Below are 25,651 nucleotides of genomic sequence, written 5' to 3'. Positions count from 1 at the left end.
TACTGAAGCTGGGCAACCCCTTTAACCATTGCTGTGTTGGAGATTTTTGTCTGATACTCTGTACATAGGGGTTTGTGATGTAAATTTATAGAACCCCAACAGAAAGTTTCCCAGCAATCTGACATTGTAACCTCTCTCTATGTAGATGTATATGGTAACATCATACAAAGAACTCATGAGTAACTGTTTTCTATTAGGGAAATACTCTGCATATTGACTGAGAAAGAACTATTTTCCCTTGAAAGAGCATTGAGCTCATCCTCTGAAGATCCTTCCACGCCCCTGCCAGCCTGTATGCCAACATCAACTGATTCAGGTTCTTTAGACTACGGTGGCCAATCTGTGAATTCCAAGCTCCCATCTGCCAATGAACAGACTTTCCAAAATACATCTTGGCCAAACTTTTCACATGGTAACATTGTGGCATGTAATAATACAGTATCTGGCACGTACTATCCATGTGCTCAGCAAGGTACTGTGGCAGTAGACTCCGAATACAAGAGAAGCCAAGATGTGAAACCACAGAATGGTGCAAGAAGACCTGCAGAAATTCTCCGCAATGTGCATGTCCGATGTTCTGTTAGGTAACTGGATATATGAACAACCATTTTTGGGCTTTGGGTAAAGGCTTTCCTGATGTGATGTTATCTTTTGGCACTAATGTTATCGTGGACCAGTGGCAAAACTTGCTAAGACTTCTGCATGGCTGTATGACTATTGCTTGTGCATGCAGACTACAGTAGCCAGTGTGGCCGGGAATTGGGTGCCATCCGTCACTGCTTGTGTTTCTCAGTAATATTTTACACAACAGTTGTTCCTTGTGCTTACATGATATCACATGAAAGCTAAAATGATATCAAATCAATAAAAATCAGCTATTTATTTTGTATATTCTGAAGCACAGTGGAAAATGTAAACTAATATTTAATAAAAGTAAATGTACTCTGATAGGACAGCACATTATATGATAGAAGGGGATATGATGAGCTTTGGGGAAATGGCATTTACATTACTAGTATTTTCCTGTCTGAAGGACTGATGGGATGTACCTCAACTGTCATCCATGTTAATTCTTTTAGGGCTCCCCTACATGGCAGCCAGTAACTAAAAAACTGCCCCTCCCAGCTCTCCCTGTCTTAAAGGGGTTGGCCATTGTATTAATTGACATGTCAAATTAAAGTATTTTTTTTTTTGTCCTTTTATGATCTATAACATGGGTGGTGTGGCAGATGGAAACTGCGGCAGTAATAATGGACGTGGCAGTCATCTGATGTATCACTTGACCACTGCATCCATGGCATCCCTGCTTGCACTTGGCATATAGAAACTATGGCAATTTAAGTCTGTGCATACATTATTTTTGTAGCTTTTTTTTTTATAAAGAAACCATTTCTGTAATCAAATTATTAATTATTATTTTTATGCAAACAAAATTATAATATATAATGGTACAGCAGAAAATCCAGAGATTATGATGAAATTGAGGGAGAGTACAAAAGCTAAATCTACTCTGGCAGTGAAATTATAATGTATTTATATTGATATAGGGGATCCAAGCTCAGTGACGTGCGTTCCCGGTACCGCAGTGACAGTGATATGCTGCATCGTCTCTTTGTATGCATTGCTGGTGAGTCTGCCCCTGACACTCAATCATACCAATTTGCAGTCTTGGATCTCCCTTCATTCTAGTGTTCTGTATTGCAGGTGTTGCTGACCAACTGCAGACTAACTTTGCAAGTGACTTGCGTGTTATTCTGAAAACTGTGTTTGAGACGACGAGCTCCAGGCAGCAAGTGGATACGCAGAGTAAGGCACATGACTATAGTATACATATCCGCAGTCCTAGGAGGATATATTTAATGTGTTTATTCTCGACTAAAGCTGCCCATGCACATTAGATAAGTCTTCTGGTCTTGTATAGATGGGGGGCTGATTACGGTACATTTTTATCTTTTATTTTTTTTGGGGGGGGGGAAAGAATAGAGTATGATGTATCTCAACAGGCCTGACCATTTGTTCCTGTGAGAGTTAAAGGGGTTGTCACTTCAGAAAGTGACATGTACCATGTAGATAAAGTTAATAGAAGCCACTTAGGGTACTTTCACACTTGCGTTTTTCTTTTCTGGCATAGAGTTCCGTCACAGGGGCTCTATACCGGAAAAGAACTGATCAGTTTAATCCCCATGCATTCTGAATGGAGAGTAATCCGTTCAGTTTGCATCAGGATGTCTTCAGTTCAGTCGTTTTGACTGATCAGGCAAAAGAGAAAACCGCAGCATGCTACGGTTTTCTCTCCGGTGAAAAAAACTGAAGACTTGCCTGAATGCCGGATCCGGCATTTTTTCCCATAGGAATGTATTGGCACCGGGTCCGGCATTCAGAATACCGGAATGCCGCATCCGTCCTTCCGGCCTGCGCATGCACAGACCGGTAAAAATGTGAAAAAATGTACAAGACTGCTCTGTCTCACAAATGCTTTCAGTCAGCGGCAGATCGGCGGATCCGGCGGGCAGTTTCGACGACGGAACTGCCCGCCGGATCACACTAGTGTGAAAGTAGCCTTACTAATGTATTGTGATTGTCCATATTGTCTCCTTGGCTGGATTAGTGTATACAAGTTAGCAATGTGAAGGTATACCCACTACCACCACGGCCACTGCCTGATCCAGGACTGTCACTTGTGCAATATTTTTATTTATTTATTTGTTTTGTTTCTCGTAAGCTTCTCAAGAGACCTACCCCCCAAATGTGTGCTAAAAATGTTCCTCCTATCGGGAACACTATCTGGTACCCAAACTTGGCAGACTTGGGACCTTTGTACATTCCCTGTATAGTTAGCCCAGATTCCCAAAGTGCCCTTTTTTTACGTATGGTAACAATGGACGGGTTTTTCTAGTTAGGACTTTCTTTGTCGAATAGGTTACTTATTTTTATTTTTTTGCAGTGGGTGTGGTCAAATATTTTAGGCATTGTGTTACTATGAATGAGGTGCAATTTGAACCTTATAGTGTGGACCCTCACTTATTTTACTAATAGTGCAAAATAGGGATTAACCACTAAATAAAAAAATAAAAAAACACAGGGGCATATTTATGTAAACTGATCTTGCAATTTTCAACAACAGAATAACTGAAAGCTGTGCTATTATTGGTTGTTATGGGCAAGCAAGAAAGTATTTCTTTAAGGCTACTTTCACACTAGCGTTAATATTTTCCGGTATTGAGATCTGTGATGGGGTCTCAATACCAGGAAAAAACGCTTCCGTTTTGTCCCCATTGTCAATGGGGACAAAACGTAACTGAACAGAACGGAATGCTTCAAAATGCATTCTGTTCCGTTCTCATACCGGAGAGCAAACCGCAGCATGCTGCGGTTTGCTTTTCGTCCTGGGATGCGGAGCCAGACTAATCCGTCATGACCCACAATGCAAGTCAATGGGGACGGATCCATTTTCTCTGACACAATAGAAAACTGATCCGTCCCCCATTGACTTTCAAAAGTAGCCTTGAAGGGGTTGTCCCATGAAAAATATTCTACAGTTTTCAAACCAGCACCTGCATCTGAATACTTTTGTAATTGCAGATAATTAAACATTTTGAATAGACTAGCCACTGAATTATTGAATAAAATCTATCTGTATAGTGTCACCTGCAGTTTGTTTTTTTCCTTATTTCTTTGTCCTGCTCTCTGAGAAGGCCGCACATGCTCAGTTCATCCTTTAACTGCCTCCTGAGCTGTGATAGAGATAGCATGGACACTCCCCTGAGCTGCAGCAGAAAAGACACTCCCCTTGAGCTGCAGCAGAAAAGACACTCCCCTTTAGCTGCCAGCTTGAAATAAATGTAGCAGAGCAATGATGGGGAGATCTCTGGATCCATGTGAGGTACAGGGCTGGTTCTAGCTTTGTTAGAAAGAGATTGTCATGTACTATATGATGTGGGATTTAAATTTTTTACATTAGTCATGGGATAACCCCTTTAAACAGTTTTTTTTTTAAATTTATTTGTCCACAGTTCTCAACTTCATTTGTAAACATTTTGTACACATCTGTCATGCTGAATAGATGGTTAAAAACTTTCTTTTGTTATAGTATTGTACGACTATATCATATCTACTATCAATATCTACAGTAGGCACAGCAGTAATCTACAATATAATTACCACTTTACTCTCCTTTAATTTTGAAAATGCTTTGTGTGCCTTCACACGCGGCAGATTTGGTGGCAGAAAATTCAGTTATTGAAAATCAGTTCCATTCAACTTAGGCCTCATGCACACGAGCGTTCAGTTTTCTGCGGTCCGCAAACCGCAGATCCGCAAATAAACTGAAGCAACCTGTGTGCCTTCCGCAATTTACGGAACGGGCGGCCCATTGTAGAAATGCCTATTCTTGTCCGCAAAACGGACAAGAATAAGACATGCTATATTTTTTGGGCGGGGCCACGGAACGGAGCAGCGGATGCGGACGGCACACGGAGTGCTGTCCGCATCTTTTGCAGCTCAATTGAAGTGAATGGGTCCACACCCAAGCCGCAAAAAATTGTGGCTCGGATGCGGACCAAAACAACGGTCGTGTGCATGAGGCCTTAATGGGTCTTTTCAGAAATCCATGTGCTTGCTGCACCCTTCAAATGAATGGAACTGATTTTCAGTTGCAAAATTTTCTGCTGCAAAATCTGTTGCATGTGAAAGCACCCTAAAGGAGTTCAGACATATGTGCTGCCGTTAAAGAAAAAACAAAAAAAAGCTGGCCTGTAATCAGCGGCCCAATTTCTCTACTGGACTCGAAATTTTACATGGTATGTAAATGAACATGTTGACAAATAAATTGCCCCCTCTGAAGGGGCAGAGAAGGGAGCATGTTCCTGGAAACGGAGAGCTGGTGACAGTTGTTGTGTTTTTTTTTGTTTTTTTTTTGTTTTTTTTTTTTATGAAAAGGGCCTTCCAACACTGGAGAATCCAACTAGAGGCTGGAAGTATCCATGCTTTTTGTCATCTGTCATCCGGCTGCAACCCGGAAAACATGCCGAGAATCTGCCAGACAAAATTTGCTACAACAAATGTGAAACAAGCCTAAATATGGTTTAGCAGATTTGCAAGGGGCCACAGTCTAATAGCATCCCCAAACGACCCCCTTCTCTCGTTTAACTCAGAGGAGACTAATGTAGAGATAATTTGTAGTCTGAGTTGATTAATTTTAACTTATTTTCCACATGGAATTCTATGTTTATCACAGGATCGTCTGAAAATGCCTTTCATTTACCCGATTGTTCTGCTTGCCAAAGGGAACGGGAGGTTGGAGAAGCAACCATTGGTAACTTGTTGTCTGGTAAGAGGGTTGGGGCAATCAGTATTGATCTAAGGAACTTTTATTGTCTCCAAAGTTAGATTGCTTTTGTGTCTAGTGATTGCCTGTCTAATATTTTAGTTCAATGAAAGGGGTTCTCTGAGACCGGGCACCAATGGTCATTTGGGTGGGCATGGTGTAAATGTTACAAACAAAAGTGACTTGCCTATTCAGAGTGTTCTCCGTCCAGCGCCAAACTTCTGTTTCTGGTGCCTGCTGGACCAGGAGTGTGACATGCATGTCACTGCTAACAGCCAATCAGAGGGCTCAGTGATGACCTGAACAGGTGAGTTTTTATTTTTTGTCTTTTATAACATACCCGGCTTCTTCACCTCCCAGTCTCCGAGAACACCTTTTAATAAGATGCTTGTTGCTGCTTACACAGTCTAACTAAGGTGAAATATTATATGCTGTGTTGTACATTACCATTTTATAATTTCACTGAGCTTTGTGTTAATAAGTAGATGGTGCTTATATTGCTGTTCTTTCTGTTGCCTAGAACCTCCAGAATGGGTTCCAGACAGTGCGAGCACCCAATGCATGAGTTGCTATGCTCCCTTCACACTATTACGGAGGCGGCATCACTGTCGAAGTTGTGGAAAGGTAGTGATTAGTCTTCATATATAATTGATTGGAATAACTGCTTGACGTACAGCATGTGCATTTTTTTTTCTCCCCTTTAGATTTTCTGCTCCCGCTGCTCGGGTTATACAACGTCTCTTCCTCATGTTCATAATACTCAGCCTGTTCGAGTATGTTCTCATTGTTACCATGTGCACTGCAGTTCTCAGAATCGACAGAAAAAGAAGATTGAGATCACCACCTAGTGGGATACTTCTATAGCAACTGAAGAAAAGTGGTTTGGAAGCACATTTCATTCCCCCTTTTGTAAGGCCTCTTTCACACGGGCGTTGCGGAAAAATTTGCGGGTGCGTTGCGGGAACACCCGCGATTTTTCCGCGCGAGTGCAAAACATTGTAATGCGTTTTGCACTCGCGCGAGAAAAATCGCGCGTGTTTGGTACCCAAACCCGAACTTCTTCACAGAAGTTCGGGCTTGGGATCGGTGTTCTGTAAATAGTATTATTTTCCCTTATAACATGGTTATAAGGGAAAATAATAGCATTCTGAATACAGAATGCTAAGTAAAACAGGGCTGGAGGGGGTTAAAAAAAATAAAAAATCATTTAACTCACCTTAATCCACTTGCTCGCGATGCCCGGCATCTCCGTCTGACTCTTTTACTGTATAGGACCTGTGGAGAGCATTAACTATAGTTTAAGGACCTGGGATGACGTCACTCTGGTCATCACATGGTACGTCACATGATCTTTTACCATGGTGAATCACCATGGTAAAAGATCATGTGACGTACCATGTGATGACCGGAGTGACGTCATCCCAGGTCCTTAAACTATAGTTAATGCTCTCCACAGGTCCTATACAGTAAGAGAGTCAGACGGAGATGCCGGGCATCGCGAGCAAGTGGATAAAGGTGAGTTAAATGATTTTTTATTTTTTTTAACCCCCTCCAGCCCTGTTTTACTTAGCATTCTGTATTCAGAATGCTATTATTTTCCCTTATAACCATGTTATAAGGGAAAATAATAAGGTTCGGGTCTCCATCCCGATCGTCTCCTAGCAACCGTGCGTGAAAATCGCACCGCATCCGCACTTGCTTGCGGATGCTTGCGATTTTCACGCAACCCCATTCATTTCTATGGGGCCTGCGTTACGTGAAAAACGCACAAAGAGGAGCATGCTGTGATTTTCACGCAACGCAAAAGTGATGTGTGAAAATCACTGCTCGTGTGCACAGCCCCATAGAAATGAATGGGTCAGTATTCAGTGCGGGTGCAATGCGTTCACCTCCCGCATCGCATCCGCGCGGAATACTCGCTCGTGTGAAAGGGGCCTAACAGTATGAATACTGACTGGCTTTTCATGTATGAATATTTTTGGACAGTACTTTGTGTTTACATTGAAGTATGAGCAGCGAGCCTCCATTTACAGGGTACATTAAAAATTCAATGGGGTAGCTAATTTATATTCTTGAATTGTGAATCTTTTTCTTTACATGATTTTATGTGTATATTGTGTTCAGTGTATATACTCTTCTACTAGTATCGGTGATTACTCTTATATTTATGCTACATCCTGAGCACTTAAAATGGACCTTTCACCGATTATTACACTATGAACTAACTATACAGACATGTAGAGCGGTGCCCGGGGATCTCACTGCACTTACTATTATCCCTGGGCGCCGCTCCGTTCTCCTGCTATGCCCTCCGGTATCTCCGTTCCCTAAGTTATGGTAGGCGGAGTCTGCCCTTGTTCTTCTGTAGCGCTGGCCAATCGCATTGCAGAGCTCACAGCCTGGGAGAAAATAAGCTCCCAGGCTGTGAGCTCTGCGTTGCGATTGGCCAGCGCTAGAGCAGAACAAGGGCCGACTCTGCCTACCATAACTTAGTGACTGGAATCTCCACCTACTATAACTTAGTGAGCGGAGATACCGGAGGGCATAGCAGGAGAACGGAGCGGCGCCCAGGGATAATAGTAAGTGCAGTGAGATCCCCGGGCGCCGCTCTAAATGTCTGTATAGTTAGTTCATAGTGTAATAATCGGTGAAAGGTCCTCTTTTTAACTAGGAAAATGAATCAGACCTGAAGAAGGGTCATCCACAGTTTCTGCTTATTAATAGTGGCAGCCTTTTTGCAGGATTGGGATAAAGTAATTTGCACTTTATGCCGATACTGTGAATCTCTGGATTGAGATTTTTTGTATTTAAGTGTTTTACATTATTATAAGCAAGAGTTAAAGATGTTTTCCAAGATTTTAATACTGATGACCTATCCTCTGGATATAGGTAATCAGTATCTGATTGGTGGGGTCCAACACCCGGGACAACACTGATAAGCTTTTGCTAGGCCAGTGACGACACGTTCATTGGTCACATGGCGGCACAGCTCCATTGAAGTGAATGGGGTTGGGCTGCGATACAATGTACAGCACTGTGTTTGTAAGCAAGGAGCAGCACTCACAGAAGTGCCGATGACTTCTCAAAACAGCTGATCAGCGGGGTCCTAAGTGTCGGACCCCCACCGATCAGATACTGATCATGTATCCAGAGGATAGGTAATCAGTAATAAAATCTCAGGAAACCCTTTTAAAGCATTAATAATAATACTTATGTAGACTACATGCTGCAATGGGTCTTGGTAGCTTATAGAAAATATTCCCAAGCAATTGTTTTACATTTGGAATCTTTACAACTACATTTTTATATAGTTCTTAACAAAATAACTTTGAATGTTTGTCCTTTTTTTTTTTTTTTTTTTTTTTTTTTTTTAATTCCTCCAAACTGTTCTCTCAGGGGCTGTAGCAAAGTGAGCTACCAAAGGGTGTGCAGGGCGCACCCTTTAACTGTTGGCAATAAAATGTTTTATATTAATATACAGTCTTCTGTTTATTTAATTGCTAACAGGACATTCAGCATATTCGACATTGATCATATGAACGCTCTCATTCTGTTTTGTGTGATTTACAACAGGACGACATCTATAACACACCCTATGCCACCCTTCTATAATGGCGAGATCAAGATGCAATCTGTTAATCTTGTATGCTGGAATCAATGCTAATCACAGCATACAAGGGTTGAGGCAGAGGAGGGAGGCCTACCATATATTGGCAGACAGATCGGGGTTCATTGAAGGCCCCCAGGGCTGACTGGCCATATTGCCTGTTATGGCATACTTTGATATGTACACATCCTTCTAATACAATAAGGAACAGGTATGCACTGGTGCACTCTAAAGACATTTTGATAGGGAACTTAGATTGTGAGCTACATTGGGGAGAGCTTGATGCTAATGTCTGTAAAGTGCTGTGGAATACAGTAGCGTTATATACCGTATTTTTCGCTTTTTTCAAAAAAATGGCTATGCGTCTTATGAAGCGAATACTAGTGATCGCTTCCATTATGGAAGCGCTCACTAGTATGAATTAGGTGCCGGGAGTTGGGAGCGAAGCGCCACAAGTGCTTCACTGTCCTGACTGCGTACAGCGTCAGGACGAAGTGTGCGCACTGTGAACTGATGCACACAGTCAGGTGACAGAGCAGCGCATGTCGGGAAGACAGGGGAGCACAACTTATGCCGGAGGTGAAGAGGAGCCGCGGCACAGGATAGGTAAGAGAAGGTTTTTATTTTAATCTGATCTGAGGTCTGACGGGGTCTAACATTGAGGGCTGATCTGAGCTATGATGGAGGTCTGACAATGTGGGCTGATCTGAGGTCTGATGAGGGTCTGACATTGTGGGCTGATGTGATGTCCTGATATGGGGGCTTGATCTGATTTCCTGATATTTATGGGGGTCTGATCTGAGGTCTGATGAAAAATATATTTTTTTCTTATTTTCCTCCTCTTAAACCTGGGGTGCGTCCTGCGTAAAATAAGATGAAGTATACCAATTATGTCCACAGCCATCCCATTGTTTTCACGCGTACAATTGCCTTTCCAGTTTAAGATGAAATTCTTGATGGGGCTAGTTCCACACTAGCATTACCTTCTCCGGCAGGTTTTTCTGGCAGCGGAGTAGCCTGCTGGAGATGTCTGGATGTTAACTGTCCTATTTCGGCCCAATTTACTATAATGGGGACCGGTGGAGATCCAGCTGCAACCCGGCAACCATGCATACTCTGCCTTGTTTGCCGGGTTGCGGACGGATCTCCGTCGGTCCCCATTATACTGAATAAGGGCTGGACAGAGATGCGGTTGCTTCCGTCTCAGCGGTGACGTGTCCCCACATGCTTGGTCACGTGGCTATTATCCATCTGGATCAAACTGATTATCATGATTTAGGCCTCCTGCACACGAACGTGTGCTGCCTGTTGCCGTATTGTGGACTGCATTTGCGGATCCGCAATACACGGCGCTGTTCCGTGGGCTTTCCGCATCACGGATGCGGACCTATTCACTTAAATGGGTCCGCAAATCTGGAGATGCGGAATGGTGCGAAACAACCCTACGGAAGCACTACGGAGTGCTTCAGTGGGGTTTCGTCCCGTACCGCAAAAAGATAGAACATGTTCTATCTTTTGCGGAACGGCCAGATCGTGGACCCATTAAAGTGAATTGGTCCGCGATCCGCTGCGGCTGCCCCATGGTCGGAGTTCGTGCATCACGGGACGCAGCACGGCCACGGGGCGCACACGTTCATGTGCAGGAGGCCTTATAATGCTATGTGCCTCTGTATGACCTTGCTAATGAAGAATCACGCTGACATAAAGCTGTCAGTATAATCTTGTAGAAGTAAGGGCAAGCAGAGACACTTGGCATTATAAATCATGATAATGCCATGTTCTCCTGCAAGTATGGAACGGAGGATCACGCTTACACACAGACCGTAATTCTCGCAATGGACTTGCTGGTATAGATTGACACAAAACACATGGTAATTAATGGATGTTCACTTCTAGCAGAAAGGTGAGTCACAAAGTCTTCAGTTATTTGTTGAGGACTCGCACCCTTTCAAGAACTGCAGTCTCCATTTAGGTTACCTGGTTGCGGTTGCTATAGATATGTGCAGCTTCAAACTGCTTATAACTTGCTAAAAAAACTTTCTTCTGTGTGATCACTTCACTATTGACATTAGAATATATTTTAGCATTTGGGAATAAGAAAGGCCTAGTGTCTGGAACGGAAGGGGATCACTAGATAAGTCAAATCTGGCCTTCTCTTCCCAGTATACAGGTCCTTCTCAAAAAATTAGCATATTGTGATAAAGTTCATTATTTTCTGTAATGTACTGATAAACATTAGACTTTCATATATTTTAGATTCATTACACACAACTGAAGTAGTTCAAGCCTTTTCTTGTTTTAATATTGATTTTGGCATACAGCTCATGAAAACCCAAAATTCCTATCTCCAAAAATTAGCATATCATGAAAAGGTTCTCTAAACAAGCTATTAACCTAATCATCTGAATCAACTAATTAACTCTAAACACCTGCAAAAGATTCCTGAGGCTTTTAAAAACTCCCAGCCTGGTTCATTACTCAAAACCACAATCATGGGTAAGACTGCCGACCTGACTGCTGTCCAGAAGGCCATCATTGACACCCTCAAGCAAGAGGGTAAGACACAAAGAAATTTCTTAACGAATAGGCTGTTCCCAGAGTGCTGTATCAAGGCACCTCAGTGGGAAGTCTGTGGGAAGGAAAAAGTGTGGCAGAAAACGCTGCACAACGAGAAGAGGTGACCGGACCCTGAGGAAGATTGTGGAGAAGGACCGATTCCAGACCTTGGGGGACCTGCGGAAGCAGTGGACTGAGTCTGGAGGAAGACTGGGGAGAGGGAAATGCCTGAAGTCCAGTGTCAAGTACCCACAGTCAGTGATGGTCTGGGGTGCCATGTCAGCTGCTGGTTTTGGTCCACTGTGTTTTATCAAGGGCAGGGACAATGCAGCTAGCTATCAGGAGATTTTGGAGCACTTCATGCTTCCATCTGCTGAAAAGCTTTATGGAGATGAAGATTTCATTTTTCAGCACGACCTGGCACGTGCTCACAGTGCCAAAACCACTGGTAAATGGTTTACTGACCATGGTATTACTGTGCTCAATTGGCCTGCCAACTCTCCTGACCTGAACCCCATAGAGAATCTGTAGGATATTGGAAAGAGAAAGTTGAGAGACGCAAGACCCAACACTCTGGATGAGCTTAAAGGGACACTGACAGGCCAAAACAGCATATATAGTTAGATATATCACATTACAGGTCTTATACAGTCTTTTAAAAGCATATAAGTATCCCCCCTGTCCACCTTATAAAGAGCGAAATATAAAGTTTTATAACCTGCTTCTTCGGTCAGCAATCTGCCCAAGGGGCGGCGTTTCATGTGAAAATGCGCCCAGCCAGCCTTCCCAACTGCCTTTCTTAAGCCCCGCCCAGCTCATCATTATTCACTTCGCTGGGCGGCGGCTAGAACTCTCCCCAGTCCCGATCCTGCGCAATTCAATCCTCCGGGCATCGTTCATGCCCAATCTTCTGCGCCTGCGCCCCGCCGTGCCGTTAGATCGCGCCTGCGTACACACACCAGCCTGCGTCTTCGAGGCAGCTGCAACTTTATATTTCGCTCTTTATAAGGTGGACAGGGGGGATACTTATATGCTTTTAAAAGACTGTATAAGACCTGTAATGTGATATATCTAACTATATATGCTGTTTTGGCCTGTCAGTGTCCCTTTAAGGCCGCTATCGAAGTATCCTGGGCCTCCATAACACCTCAGCAGTGCCACAGGCTGATTGCCTCCATGCCACGCCGCATTGAAGCAGTCATTTCTGCAAAAGGATTCCCGACCAAGTATTGAGTGCATAACTGAACTTAATTATTTGAAGGTTGACTTTTTTTGTATTAAAAACACTTTTCTTTTATTGGTCGGATGAAATATGCTAATTTTTGGAGATGGGAATTTGGGGTTTTCATGAGCTGTATGCCAAAATCATCAATATTAAAACAAGAAAAGGCTTGAACTACTTCAGTTGTGTGTAATGAATCTAAAATATATGAAAGTCTAATGTTTATCAGTACATTACAGAAAATAATGAACTTTATCACAATATGCTAATTTTTGGAGAAGGACCTGTAGATGGGGAAGATGATTAACTTCAGTGGGTCAGCAAAAAAACTGTGTGCATTCCATGTCCGTATATGACAGTTCCGCAAAAAAAAATAAAAAATGTCCTGTTATTGTTTGCATTCCGGAAGATTGGACTGTTCTATTAGGGGTCGGCCGTTGCATTCTCCAAAATGCACACAGCTGGTATCCGTGTTTTGCTGATCTGCATTTTGCAGACTACAAAACATCCACCGGTCGTGTGCATGAGCCCTTAAAGTGGTTGTCCCACAGGATAGGGGTTAAGTGTCTGATCAGTGAGTTTCCAAAATCAGATTGTCCTGCAAAATACAAGCCCTCATATGGCTGCATTGACAGAAAAATAAGAGCCTAAATGGCTCTTTCCTTAAGGGGTTAAATGCCGAAGCATTGTTTAACAGAAAAGCATACATCTCATTGGTGGTTTCCTTTTTAGGGTTCATGCAAAAATGCTCCATAGGAGTTCTGAAATGTGAAAGGTGGAATCTGATTGGTTGCTATGGACAACTAAACCTGGTTTTGTTTGCACCAGTTGTGATAAATCTCCCCTGTTATCTGTATGGCCAGAGTTAAAGGGGTTGTGCCACTAAATACGTATTTATTCCCTATCCACAGGAGAGAAGTGTTTGATCACCGAGTCAAACTGACCCAGTGTTCTCTAAAATGGGGGACTTGATCTAGATAACACCAGACTCTGGCATCTTGCCCACGACCGGTCCGTGAGCGGGCCATATGTCCTGGAGCGGCATTGATCGTGCGCACAGCATCATAGATTACAATGATGCTGTGCACATCGGGCCGGCCGCGGGGCTATTTTCCCATACTCATATGATCATATCATTTCATCCATTGTTCTTTGCAAAAGTCTTCCAGTTCTGTGAGATTTCTGGGCCGTCTTGCATGCACTGATCTTTTGAGGTCTATCCACAGATTTTCAATAATGTTCAGATCAGGGGGCTGTGAGGGCCATGGTAATACCTTCAGCTTGTGCTTTTTGAGGTGGTCTATTGTGGACTTTGAGGTGTGTTTTAGGATCATTATCCATTTTAGAAGCCATCCTCTTCAACTTCAGGTTTTTTTTTTTTTTTTTTTTTTTACTTGTGTGCTTCCAGAATTTGTTGGAATTTCATTGAATTCATTCTCCCCTCTACCCGTGAAATGTTCCCAGTGCCATTGGCTGCAACACAACTTCAAAGCATGATTGAGTCATCCCCAGGTGTGTTTTCCTCCAAACATTGGCCAAAGAGTTCTATTTTAACCTCATCGGTCCACAGGACGTGTTTCCAAAATGCATCAGGGTTGTTTAGATGTTCTTTTTCAAATTTCTGTCGCAGAATTTTGTGGCGAGAAAATAAGTGATATTTTCTTCTGATGAATCTTTTATAATGGCCATGTTTTGTGCAGGTGTCACTGATCAGTAGATCTACCACAACTCCAGAGTCTGCCAAATCTTCCTGAAGGTCTTTTCTAGTCAAGTGGGTATTCTGATTTGCCTTTCTAGCAATCCTACGAGCAGCTGTCTCGGGAAATTTTTCTTGGTCTCCCAGACCTTCTCTTGACCTCCACTGTTCCTGCTAACTGCCGTTTCTTAACCCTTAGGATACCAGTTTTTTTTTCATTTTTGCGTTTTCATTTTTCCTTCCTATTTTCCTTGAGCCGTAACTTTTTTTATATTTCCGGTCACATAGCTGTATAAGGGGTTATTTTTGGTGGGACAGGTTGTACTTTCTAATGCCACCATTAATTATGGCATAAAATGTAGTGGGAAGCGGTAAAAAAAATTCCAAATGGCGTGGAATTGGGGGGAAAAAACGCAATTCCTCCACCGTTTTACGAGTTTTGTTCCCACGGTGTTTCGTTTATGGCAAAACTGACCCATGCCTGTCATTCTTTGGGTCAGTACAATTACACCGATACCCCCACCGATGTATAGTTTCTTTGTCTAAATAGTGTAAAAAAATATATATTTTTTTTATCACCATATTCTGACCCCCATAACTTTTTTATACTTATGTCTACTGAGCTGTTTAGGGGCAAATTTTTTGTGGAACAATCTGTAGTTTTTATTGATACCATTTTGGAGTATGTTTGACTTTTTGATCACGTTTTATTAAAAAAAAATTGGTAAGAGAAGCAATGAAAAAATGGCAAATGGGCCATTTTTGCTCTTTTTTTCCGTTACGCCATTCGCCGTATTTGGATTTTTTTTTTTTCTATTTTAATAGTATGGGCATTTTCGGTCGCGGTGATACCCATGATGTTTATATTTATTATTTAGGTATGTAATTTTTTTTTTATTATACAGAAAGGGGGGTGATTTAAAACTTTTATACTTTTTTATTTTTTACATATTTATTTTACTTAAATTTTTTATGACTTTGTGGCTTATTTTGGTCTATCAGTGATATTTTTTTTTTAAATGCCATTTAAACTCAATTTTGCTCTTCTTTTCTTTTTTCTTTTTTCTTTTTTTTTTAAATCCTGGCCTACCATCTCTAGTGGCCAAAATAAGAATTGCAGCATGAACACTTTCAGCCTCATCAGCGAGGCTGAAAGTGTTCAGCGCAAGTACCGATGCCCCAATTGGCCACACGGGGCATCGGTAGGAAGCCGGAAACAAGAGCTTCCGGGTTTTAGTGTATTTAGATGCTGTGACCTCACTTGGACACGGCAGCTAAAGAATTTAATTACTGCGATCTGCATTATTGCTGGTCACGGTAATTAGCTGCAGATCTCTGCTATTTGAAACAGCAGAGATCTTCCGGCCATGGCGCCCGCTGCACAAGCGAGCGGGCGCCATGTTTACACATCGATCCAGCGCCGTACATGTACAGCGCTGGTATCGAACAGGTTAATTACATTTTGAACTGAAGAAATGGCAATTTGAAAACACTTTGCTATCTTTTTACAGTTTTCAGATGTTCAGAGCGGTAGGCGGCTGCTGTTTTTGGGACAAGGTTAGAGGAGTGTGGGTATTTATAAAGCTTTGAAATTTGCATCATCTGTCCTTTCCTAAAGATAATTGTGAAGAAGGCTTTTTAAGGCTAGGGCTACACAGTGACCTGTGTCACGTGACAAAGAGTACAACTACATTGCAATGTGTTGCTCAACATGTTTTGTAATGGTGGTCAAAGGTGTTGCACTGCGACATACTGTGACGCAACAGTCGCACAAAAATACAACTTGGATAGATTTAGTGAAACTCTTATGACTATCATTATAAAAGATATTGCACAACTTTTCTGTGACAAGAGGTTGCCATGTAGCCCTAGCCTAAGCATCTGAGACCTCAGACAAAGTTATTTGAGCGCTTAAATCTCCTTGGGTTCCCATACTTTTATAAGGTATTCCTTTCCTTTTTTCATTCTAAAATTGTACAAAACCAAAGTAATACACTGATATTACTTAATAGTGTGTTTCATCTTCAAAGTTATGCCTTTTGGAGATCATTTAATCTTCAACTTGCTTAACTGTTCACAGTAACTTAATTTATGCTGGTGCCTCTTCATAAATTAAGTACATCCTCCAGCAGAGCAGTGGGATATCAAGCCCAGTGTAGAAATGCCCCCCATTGTCATTGGGAAAAAAGTCATCTGTTTTTTACGTTTTGGAAAAAAAATATTTTCACGAACTATCTTCCCTTGAAAGAATGGCCCAGACTAACTAATGTGTCTACGTCAAAAATCTCCACAAAAGTGGTGCAGATTGACGCATCTAGGGTTTCTACACTTTTTTTTTCCTAATGTGCTTAACATGTGGGCAGGCTTAACAGCCACAATTCTTGTGTAAATGTGTCATAGTAAGCCAAGCAAAAGTTAGTATGGCGTCAACGATCTGTCCGCATAAGACCCTGTCATAAATCTGGTGCAGGCACTGGAAAAGACCTAAAAGTGGTTCCCATGTTGTAAGTGGGTCCAAATTGCATACTGTGGGGCAACACAAGTAGATGGGGTCAGTAATACCATAGTGCAGAACAAAATACTGTCACATCTAAACCAATTACCACAGTGCGGGACTCAATACTGCCTCCACAGAACCAAATACCACGGGCTGGACACAATACTGCCTCTGCAGAACCATACACCATGGTGTGGCACAAAATATTTCCTCAGAAGCTGCCCCTCTGTCCTGGCCATCAATATCTGCCACGTTCTATCCTCTTCCTCTAATTGTCTCTAAGGGCCTATTCACACAACCGTATGGGCATTGGTCATGTGAACTGTTTCTCATCCATGTCATTGGGGGACACAGGCTTTGCCATGGGTATAGCTGTTGTCACTAGGAGGCGGACACTAAGCATGATGGTAATGCTCACATTTTCTTCTTCGGACAAGCCTTTTTCCAGATGCCCCAAACAATCGGAAAGGGGCTTCATCGGAGAATATGACTTTGTCCCAGTCCTCAGCAGTCCATTCACCATACTTTCTGCAGAAGATCAATCTGTCCCTGATGTTTTTTTTTGGAGAGAAGTGGCTTCTTTGCTGGCCTTCTTGACACCAGGCCATCTTCCAAAAGTCTTCGCCTCACTGTGCGTGCAGATGCGCTCACACCTGCCTGCTGCCATTCCTGAGCAAGCTCTGCACTGGTGTCACTCCGATCCCGCAGCTGAATCCTCTTTAGGAGACGATCCTGGCGCTTGCTGGACTTTCTTGGACGCCCTGAAGCCTTCTTAACAAGAATTCAACTTCTTTCCTTGAAGTTCTTGATGATCCTATAAATTGTTGATTGAGGTGCAATCTTAGTAGCCACAATATCCTTGCCTGTCAAGCCATTTTTATGCAACGCAATGATGGCTGCACGCGTTTCTTTGCAGGTCACCATGGTTAACAATGATTTCAAGCATCACCCTCCTTTTAACATGTCAAGTCTGCCATTTTAACCCAATCAGCCTGACATAATGATCTCCAGCCTTGTGCTCGTCAACATTCTCACCTGAGTTAACAAGACGATTACTGAAATGATCTCAGCAGGTCCTTTAATGACAGCAGTGAAATGCAGTGGAAAGGTTTTTTTGGGATTAAGTTAATTTTCATGGCAAAGAAGGACTATGCAATTCATCTGAACACTCTTCATAACATTCTGGAGTATATGCAAATTGCTATTATAGAAACTTAAGCAGCAACTTTTCCAATATTTATGTAATTCTCAAAACTTTTGGCCATGACTGTACATTCCGCCAGCCTTCAGATCATCACAAGTCCCCTCTGTTTCCTGTGTAGCGGCCCTCCCCAAGGGGCCATACACTGAAGGTGGTGATCCGGCTGGAGCCAGGGGAGCAGACGACGCAGGACAGATGAGTATTTCTGGCCCCCAAATTGCTCCCCTCCTCCCTCTCCTTTTCAGGTTACCTTCAGTGATTTCCCCCACAGAGGCCTTGTCCCCTCCAGGTGTCTTTCTCCCTTCATTTTGTCCTGACCCATCTCATCCTCGTGAGCAGTCGCTCCGCACTCTGGATTTGGTATGAGCCGTTCGCATCTAACTGTCCCAGACATAAATTTTTCCGCCGGATGGATTCCCTGTTCGTCATTCCACAGGGGCAGAGACGAGGGATGGCTGCGTCTAAAACTTCCATTTCCCGATGGATTTGTTTGGCCATTGTGGAAGCGTACCGAGACAGTGACTGGGCCCCACCCTTCTGGATTACTGCTCATTCTACTCGGGCAGTGGGGGGCCTCTTGGGTAGTGCATCATGGGGTTTCGGCCCTTCAGGTATGCAAGGCGGCTATCTGGTCGTATTTGCACACCTTTTCCAAATTTTACAGAGTACACACCTTTTGTGTCTTCTGACGCTTCTCTGGGGCATAGAGTTTTGCAGATGGCGGTTCTCTGATTGGCTGGAGGGTTCTTTTTTTATGCCCATCCTTGGGACTGCTCTAACATCCCATGGTCAAGCATGTGTCACCCAATGATACGGATGAGAATACTCGATTTTTGTACTTGCCGTAAAATCTGTTTCTCTTCTGTTCATTGGGGGGACACAGCTCCCACCCATTCTCTTGCGTGGTTCTGGGTTTGTACATAGTTTTGGTTTACCTGTTTTTGTCTTGCTTCTCCTACTGCTTTTGCACTAACTGATTTAGCTTAATGCCTGTACAAAGGGTATAGCTGAAGGGAGGAGCTCGCACCTTTTTGTGCTTAGTGTCCGCCTCCTAGCAGCAACAGCTATACCCATGGTCAAGCCTGTCGTCGTCCCCCCCCCCCCCAATGAACGGAAGAGAAACAGATTTTACGGTAAGTACAAAAATCTAGTTATTGCAGTGCAGACCTATTTTTTGTGGTGTAAAGGCACAGACCTGAAAGCCCACGGAATGCCTATTCAAGTTAATGGGTCCACATCCGTGATGTGGCGTTCAGATGGCCAAGGCCAATGATTTGCAGTCTGCAACACGGGCGCAGCGATCATACAGTCGTGGGAATGGGCCCTAAGATATGGCTTAGGAGTTCAGATGTGGACACAGCACCAACCCAGTCCTATCTTCAGCATGCTGCCCGGACTTTCCTAGTAATGGCCCATATAGTACCTAATTAATTCCAGTGCAGTCTGGCATATTTTAATAGGTTCCTCTTCCAGCCTGTGTCCATGCACTATTTGTAAACTGCCTCATATAGTGGCCTGTGTTCTATGAGGGTGAACAGGCAGGCAGAGAGCCATGGGCTCCCATGCCCTTTCACAATCTACAACTCTATTATTGTCCTGAGGACAGCGATACAATTGAATTCAGGAGAGTATCTGCGGCTGCTGGCCAAGTACTTAAGTACCTGATGCTACCATTGCTAATTAATACTGAATGCATCAGCTTATTATGTACCCGGACAGCAGGAGCGAGGAGGGCTCAGGCAGCCTCTTTGGCATCGGACCACTGCTAAATTTCCCTCTAGGGGCTATGGCCAGTCTACTCCTGGCTTTGTCTGTGAAACCATCAATCATTCAACTGATGTTCAAGAACCCAGTTTGAACAAGTTTTCCCCTATGAACAGGATAGGGGATAACTATCAGATTGGAGGGGGTCTTACCCGTGTAGCCCCCTGAAATGGATGGAGCAGGTGTTCAGAAAAGTGTGCCGCTGCTCCATTAATTTCTTTGGGAGAGCCGAGTACAGCACTCGGAAAGAATGTAACGGTGGCACACATTTCTGACCAGCCGCACAATGCCTTTTAGGGTACGGGGCCCCCATTCTTGGAATCAGTGGGCCCCCCACCTAATCTAATGTGTACACATGTATGGGAAACCTGCAGCTTTTGCATCCAGATTTGTGCGGGGCTAACACAAGTATCTTGTAACAGCAAAATTAATGAGTTTTTAACAAATTTAAAGGGAGTCTGTCATCAACATTTCACCTTTGTTACCCTTCCCATAGCTTTCTAGCAGCCTTACAGTTAATAAAAACATTACCTTTATGAGCAATCCTGGACTTATAAAACCGGCAAAAAACATCTTTGTAGCATATGCAAATGAGGGCTCGCAAGTGCCCAGGGGCGGTGTTACCCTCGTCGGTGCCCAGCTAGCTCAGCCTCATCGTCGCTTCCTTCCCTCTGACCGCCCATCTACTAACTTTTGGTTTCGCTGAGATCCCGCACCTGCGCACTCAGTCCGTTGGCCGGCGCATGCGCCGATGGACCGCTCCCTTTGTTGTGTTTTCGCGCCGTTATCCGGCGCATGCGCATTAATTACTGTGATGCTGTACAAGGCATGGTCATCGCCTGAGCATGAGCCGGCCGACGGACTGAGTGCGCAGGCGCGGGATCTCGGCGAAACAAGAAGTTAGTAGATGAGCGGTCAGAGGGAAGGAAAGGGCAGGGGGAAGCGACGATAAGGCTGAGCTAGCTGGGCACCTACGAGGGTAACGCCGCCCCTGGGCACTTGCGAGCCCTCATTTGCATATGCTACAAAGATGTTTGTTTTTTGCCGGTTTTATAAGTCCAGGATTGCTCATAAAGGTAATGTTTTTATTAACTGTAAGGCTGCTAGAAAGCTATGGGAAGGGTTACAAAGGTGAAACGTTGATGACAGACTCACTTTAACCTCCTGCCGTCACACTAACGCCGAAAGGCGTCAGTGCCGCGGTTCTCTCAGGTCTTGTGAGACCCGAGATTTCGAGTGCATGCGCGCGCGTTCACAGCGACGCACAGCTAAGAAGTTAAACTACAGCCTGCCAGCGATGATCATTCGCTGGCAGGCTGTAGATGTTAAAATAATCGCATCAGAAAGGTATATCAGACGCTGTTTTGTTAACAGCGTCTGATATACCTGCTACCTGCTCCTCTGGGTGTCCCTTTTGCTTGTATTGACCACCAGAGGACACAGGCAGCTCTGTAAGTAGCATCAAGCACCACACTACACTACACCCCCCCCCCCCCTCCCTTATTAACCCCTGATCACCCGCCTGTCATTGATCACCCCATGTAAGGCTCCATTCAGACGTCCGTATGTGTTTTTTGCGGATCCGTGGATCCTCAAAACACGGACACTGGCAATGTGCTTTCCACATTTTGCGGATCCGCACATTGCCAGAACTATATAGAAAATGCCTTTTTCTATATAGGACATGTTCTATGTTTTTGCGGAACGGAAGTGCGGACCCGGAAGTGCAGATCAGCAAATCCGGATCCGAGCGGGACAAAGTCTGTCCCCATAGAAATAAATGGCAAAATGCGGAACAGAATTGTGGATGTGTGAATGGGGCCTAAGGGTCCCTTATCACCGCCAGTTAGTTAGCTACTTGTTAGGTAGTTAGCGCCCAGCCCACCGCACTGCAGTCGCTGATTAGCGTCATCGCTGTCGCTAATCGGCACTAGTACTACCGTATATAGTATCTGTAAGTGATCAAGACTGATCGCAATCAGATCTATATCAGTAAATTAGGGTCACCTTAGGCTCTACAAAAAACGCAGTGTTCGCCCGATCAGGCCTGATCTTGTGCGCACACTTGCGTTCAGTCCGCCCCACCGCAGTGACAATTTTTTTTTTCCTGATCCCTGCAAAAACACCGTAAAATTGCTGCGGTGCTATAAAGATCACTTTTGAGGGGCATGGCGAGTTCATAGATTATTTTTATATTTTTTGCCACAAGCGGAAATTGATATTATTTTTTTATTTTTATTTTTTATTACAAAGTCTCATATTTCACTAACTTGTGCCAAAAAATAAAATCTTACATGAACTCACCATACCACTCACGGAATCCAAATGCGTAAAAATGCCCTGTGAAATCCTAAAAGTACTCATTGGAATTTGGGCCCCTTTGCGCATCTTGTCTGCAAAAAAGTGTCACACGTGGTATCGCCGTACTCAGGAGAAGTAGGGCAATGTGTTTTGGGGTGTATTTTTACATATATCCATGCTGGGTGAGAAAAATATCTCTGTAAATGACAACTTTTAAAAAAAATTTATACAAAGTTGTCAATTTACAGAGCTATTTATCTCACCCAGCATGGGTATATGTAAAAATACACCCCAAAACACATTGCCCTACTTCTTCTGAAAGTCCAACGAGTACCTTTTTAGGCTTTACAGGGTTGCTCACAATTTAGCCCCGCCCAAAATGCCAGAACAGTAAACACACCCCACAAATGACCCCATTTCAGAAAGTAGACACCCCAAGGTATTCACTGAGGGGCATAGTGAGTCCGTGTGAGATTTTATTTTTTTTGCCAGAAGTTAGCAGAAGTGGAAACTTTATTATTTTTTTTTCCTCAGTGTCATTTTCCGCTAACTTGTGAAAAAAAATTAAATCATACATGAACTCACCATGCCCCTCGGTGAATACTTTGGGGTGTCTTCTTTCTAAAATGGGGTCATTTGGGGGGTATTTATACTATCCTGGCATTCTAGCACCTCAAGAAACATGACGGGTGCTCAGAAAGTCAGAGCTGCTTAAAAATGCGGAAATTCACATTTTTGTACCATAGTTTGTAAACGCTATAACTTTTGCGCAAACCAATAAATATACACTTATTGGATTTTTTTTTTATCAAAGACATGTAGCACAATAAATTCTGACACAAACTTGTATAGAAATGTAATTATATTTGAACAATTTTACCAGAAAAAGTTAAAAATACACATATTTTTTTGAGAAAATTGCGGTCTATTTTGATATCAGAAAAACAAAAAATCTGTGTAGTGTCACACAAGGGTCAATTGGGCCACGTTGTTCCCCACCTCCTGTGGAACAGTGGCAGTGTATTTTAACTCACATTTTAATGTGTATTTTCCCTGTTTATCTGTGTATCAGGCCTGTTAGGGTGTAGTACTTCTTTCTAGACAGTAGAGGGAGCTAGGGAACCTTTAGAGTCAGGTCCTGTTCAGCTAGGGAGCTAGGGAACCTATAAATAGTCAGGTCCTGTTCAGGGAAAGTAGTGTAGAGTCAGAAGGTAGTGTGTACTTTAGCTAGGCAGCAGCTGAAGTGAGCTTCTGACATGCAGCTAGACGGCCCAAGCTTCTAGTTGTCACCAGGGGAAGAGTTACCTCCTGAGAAACCTGCAGTTCCTACCAAGTTCAGTACAGAGCAGAGCAGAAGTGTTTCCAGCCAGACAAGAGAGCTGAACGGCAGAAGGATCTATCTAATGCAAGGAGATATATACGAGAGGAAGTTTCTTTACCAAGGATAAAGCCACCAATAGGGCATACGGGCCTTGGGATCAAGACAGACAGGAGTTCTGAGGAATAGTGCACAGGATTTCTGAGGAAAAGGTGCAGCCTGATCTGTGAGTGTGTTTAACCCTCTGAGTATCTTGCAAGAACATTGTGCCTGCCATTTGTAAAAAGCCTGCTTGTGACTGCCACTGTGACATATGGAACTTTACCAAAAGACTGTAAATAGTTAATTGTTTCCAGTAAAAGGAAGTTCTGGTTCACCACAACATTGTGTGCCTCAATTATTCCTATTATAAATCTGTGTGCCACCGGCACTGGCTTCATGTATCTTAAAGGGATCTTGCCACCGGCACATTAATACTGCAACACCCAGGGCACCTCACCTACCACCGGCCTGGTCTCTATACACTGAGAGTGCCCCAGAGGACTTCTGTGCCAGCCTCTCCATCACTGCTGTACGCCTGCCCAGGGTTCTTCATAAACTGTGAGTAACCAAGAGCAACCCTCGTTTGCCTAAGTAACCGTGACCTCACCATCGCAATACCCTGCAGGGCTGCGTACTGCATCAGCAGCAATCAAATACCACCAAATGAAAGCTGTATTTGTGAGAAGAAAAGGAGGTAAAATTAATTTGGGTGGCAAGTTGCATGACCGAGCAATAAACCGTTAAAGTTGTGAAGTGCCGATTTGTAAAAAAAGGGCCTGGTCACTAGGGAGGTATAAACCTGTGGTCCTTAACCAGCTCAGGACCGCCGTACGCAGGATTGTGTCCTGGCGGCGGCCCTGTTATTCCTCCTGGACGCGCCGGCGCGTCCTCTCGCGAGAGGCGAGATTTCCTGTGAACGCGCGCACACAGGAACCAGAGGTAAACGAGTATATCTACAGCCTGCCAGCGGCGATCATTCGCTGGCAGGCTGTAGATGCGCTTTTTTTTTTTTTTAACCCCAAAAAAGGTATATTAGACCCTGTTTTGATAACAGCGTCTAATATACCTGCTACCTGGTCCTCTGGTGGTCCCTTTTGCTTGGATCGACCACCAGAGGACACAGGCAGCTCTGTAAAGTAGCACCAAACACACCCTATATAGACTCCCTGATAACCCCCCTGTCATTGATCACCCCCCTGTAAGGCTCCATTCAGATGTCCGTATGTGTTTTGCGGATCCGCTCAACACATACGGATGTCTGAATGGAGCCTTATGGGGGGGTGATCACCCCATATAGACTCCCTGATCACCCCCCTGTAAGGCTCCATTCAGACGTCCGTATGTGTTTTGCGGATCCACGGATCCGCAAAACACCGACACCGCGGATCCGCAAAACACTGACACCGGCAATGTGCTTTCCGCATTTTGCGGATTCGCACATTGCCAGAACTATATAGAAAATGCCTTTTGTCCGCAATCGCGGACAAGAATAGGACATGTTCTATAGGCTCTCCAAAAAACGCAGTGTTCGCCCGATCAGGCCTGATCTTGTGCGCACACTTGCGTTCGGTCCGCCCCACCGCAGTGACAGAAATTATATTTTTTCTGATCACTGCAAAAACACCGTAAAATCGCTGTGGTGCTATAAAAAGATCACTTTTGAGGGGCATGGCGAGTTCATAGATTATTTTTTTTTTGTCAAGTTAGCAGAAATTTATTTATTTTTTTCTTACAAAGTCTCATATTCCACTAACTTGTGACAAAAAATAAAATCTCACATGAACTCACCATACCCCTCACGGAATCCAAATGCGTAAAAATCTTTAGACATTTATATTCCAGACTTCTTCTCACGCTTTAGGGCCCCTAAAATGCCAGGGCAGTATAAATACCCCACATGTGACCCCATTTTGGAAAGAAGACACCCCAAGGTATTTCGTGAGGGGCATGGCGAGTTCATGTAAAATTTTATTTTTTGTCACAAGTTAGTGGAATATGAGACTTTGTAAGAGAAAAAAAAAATAAAAATTCCGCTAACTTGTGCCAAAAAAAAATTATTCTAGGAACTCGCCATGCCCCTCACGGAATACCTTGGGGTGTCTTTTTTCCAAAATGGGGTCA

At 43.5% G+C, this 25,651-nt stretch overlaps 1 protein-coding gene across 2 annotated transcripts in view; it reads left to right on the top strand.

Moving 5' to 3' along the window:
* LOC120977448 (lateral signaling target protein 2 homolog) overlaps positions 1–7,580 on the top strand; it is a 53,129-nt gene extending 45,549 nt beyond the window's left edge. Inside the window, exons 8-14 of one of the 2 annotated variants that reach the window (XR_005773901.1) lie at positions 198–584; positions 1,548–1,627; positions 1,705–1,806; positions 5,237–5,314; positions 5,847–5,950; positions 6,031–6,236; positions 7,263–7,580. Coding sequence is in view for 1 of the 2 variants with exons in the window: in XM_040405415.1 (XP_040261349.1) it covers positions 198–584; positions 1,548–1,627; positions 1,705–1,806; positions 5,237–5,329; positions 5,847–5,950; positions 6,031–6,174 (910 nt within the window). In the remaining variant the exon portion in view is untranslated. Of the gene's footprint in view, positions 1–197; positions 585–1,547; positions 1,628–1,704; positions 1,807–5,236; positions 5,330–5,846; positions 5,951–6,030; positions 6,302–7,262 lie in introns of those variants that run through there. The other variant, XM_040405415.1, reaches the window with a different exon arrangement.
* Positions 7,581–25,651: the final 18,071 nt, after the last annotated feature.

This window comes from Bufo bufo, chromosome 1, assembly GCF_905171765.1.
Source record: "Bufo bufo chromosome 1, aBufBuf1.1, whole genome shotgun sequence".
NCBI classification, from domain to species: Eukaryota; Metazoa; Chordata; class Amphibia; order Anura; family Bufonidae; genus Bufo; species Bufo bufo.
The sequence above is the reverse complement of the archived record's forward strand: the minus strand, read 5'-3'. Positions and strand labels throughout refer to the sequence as shown.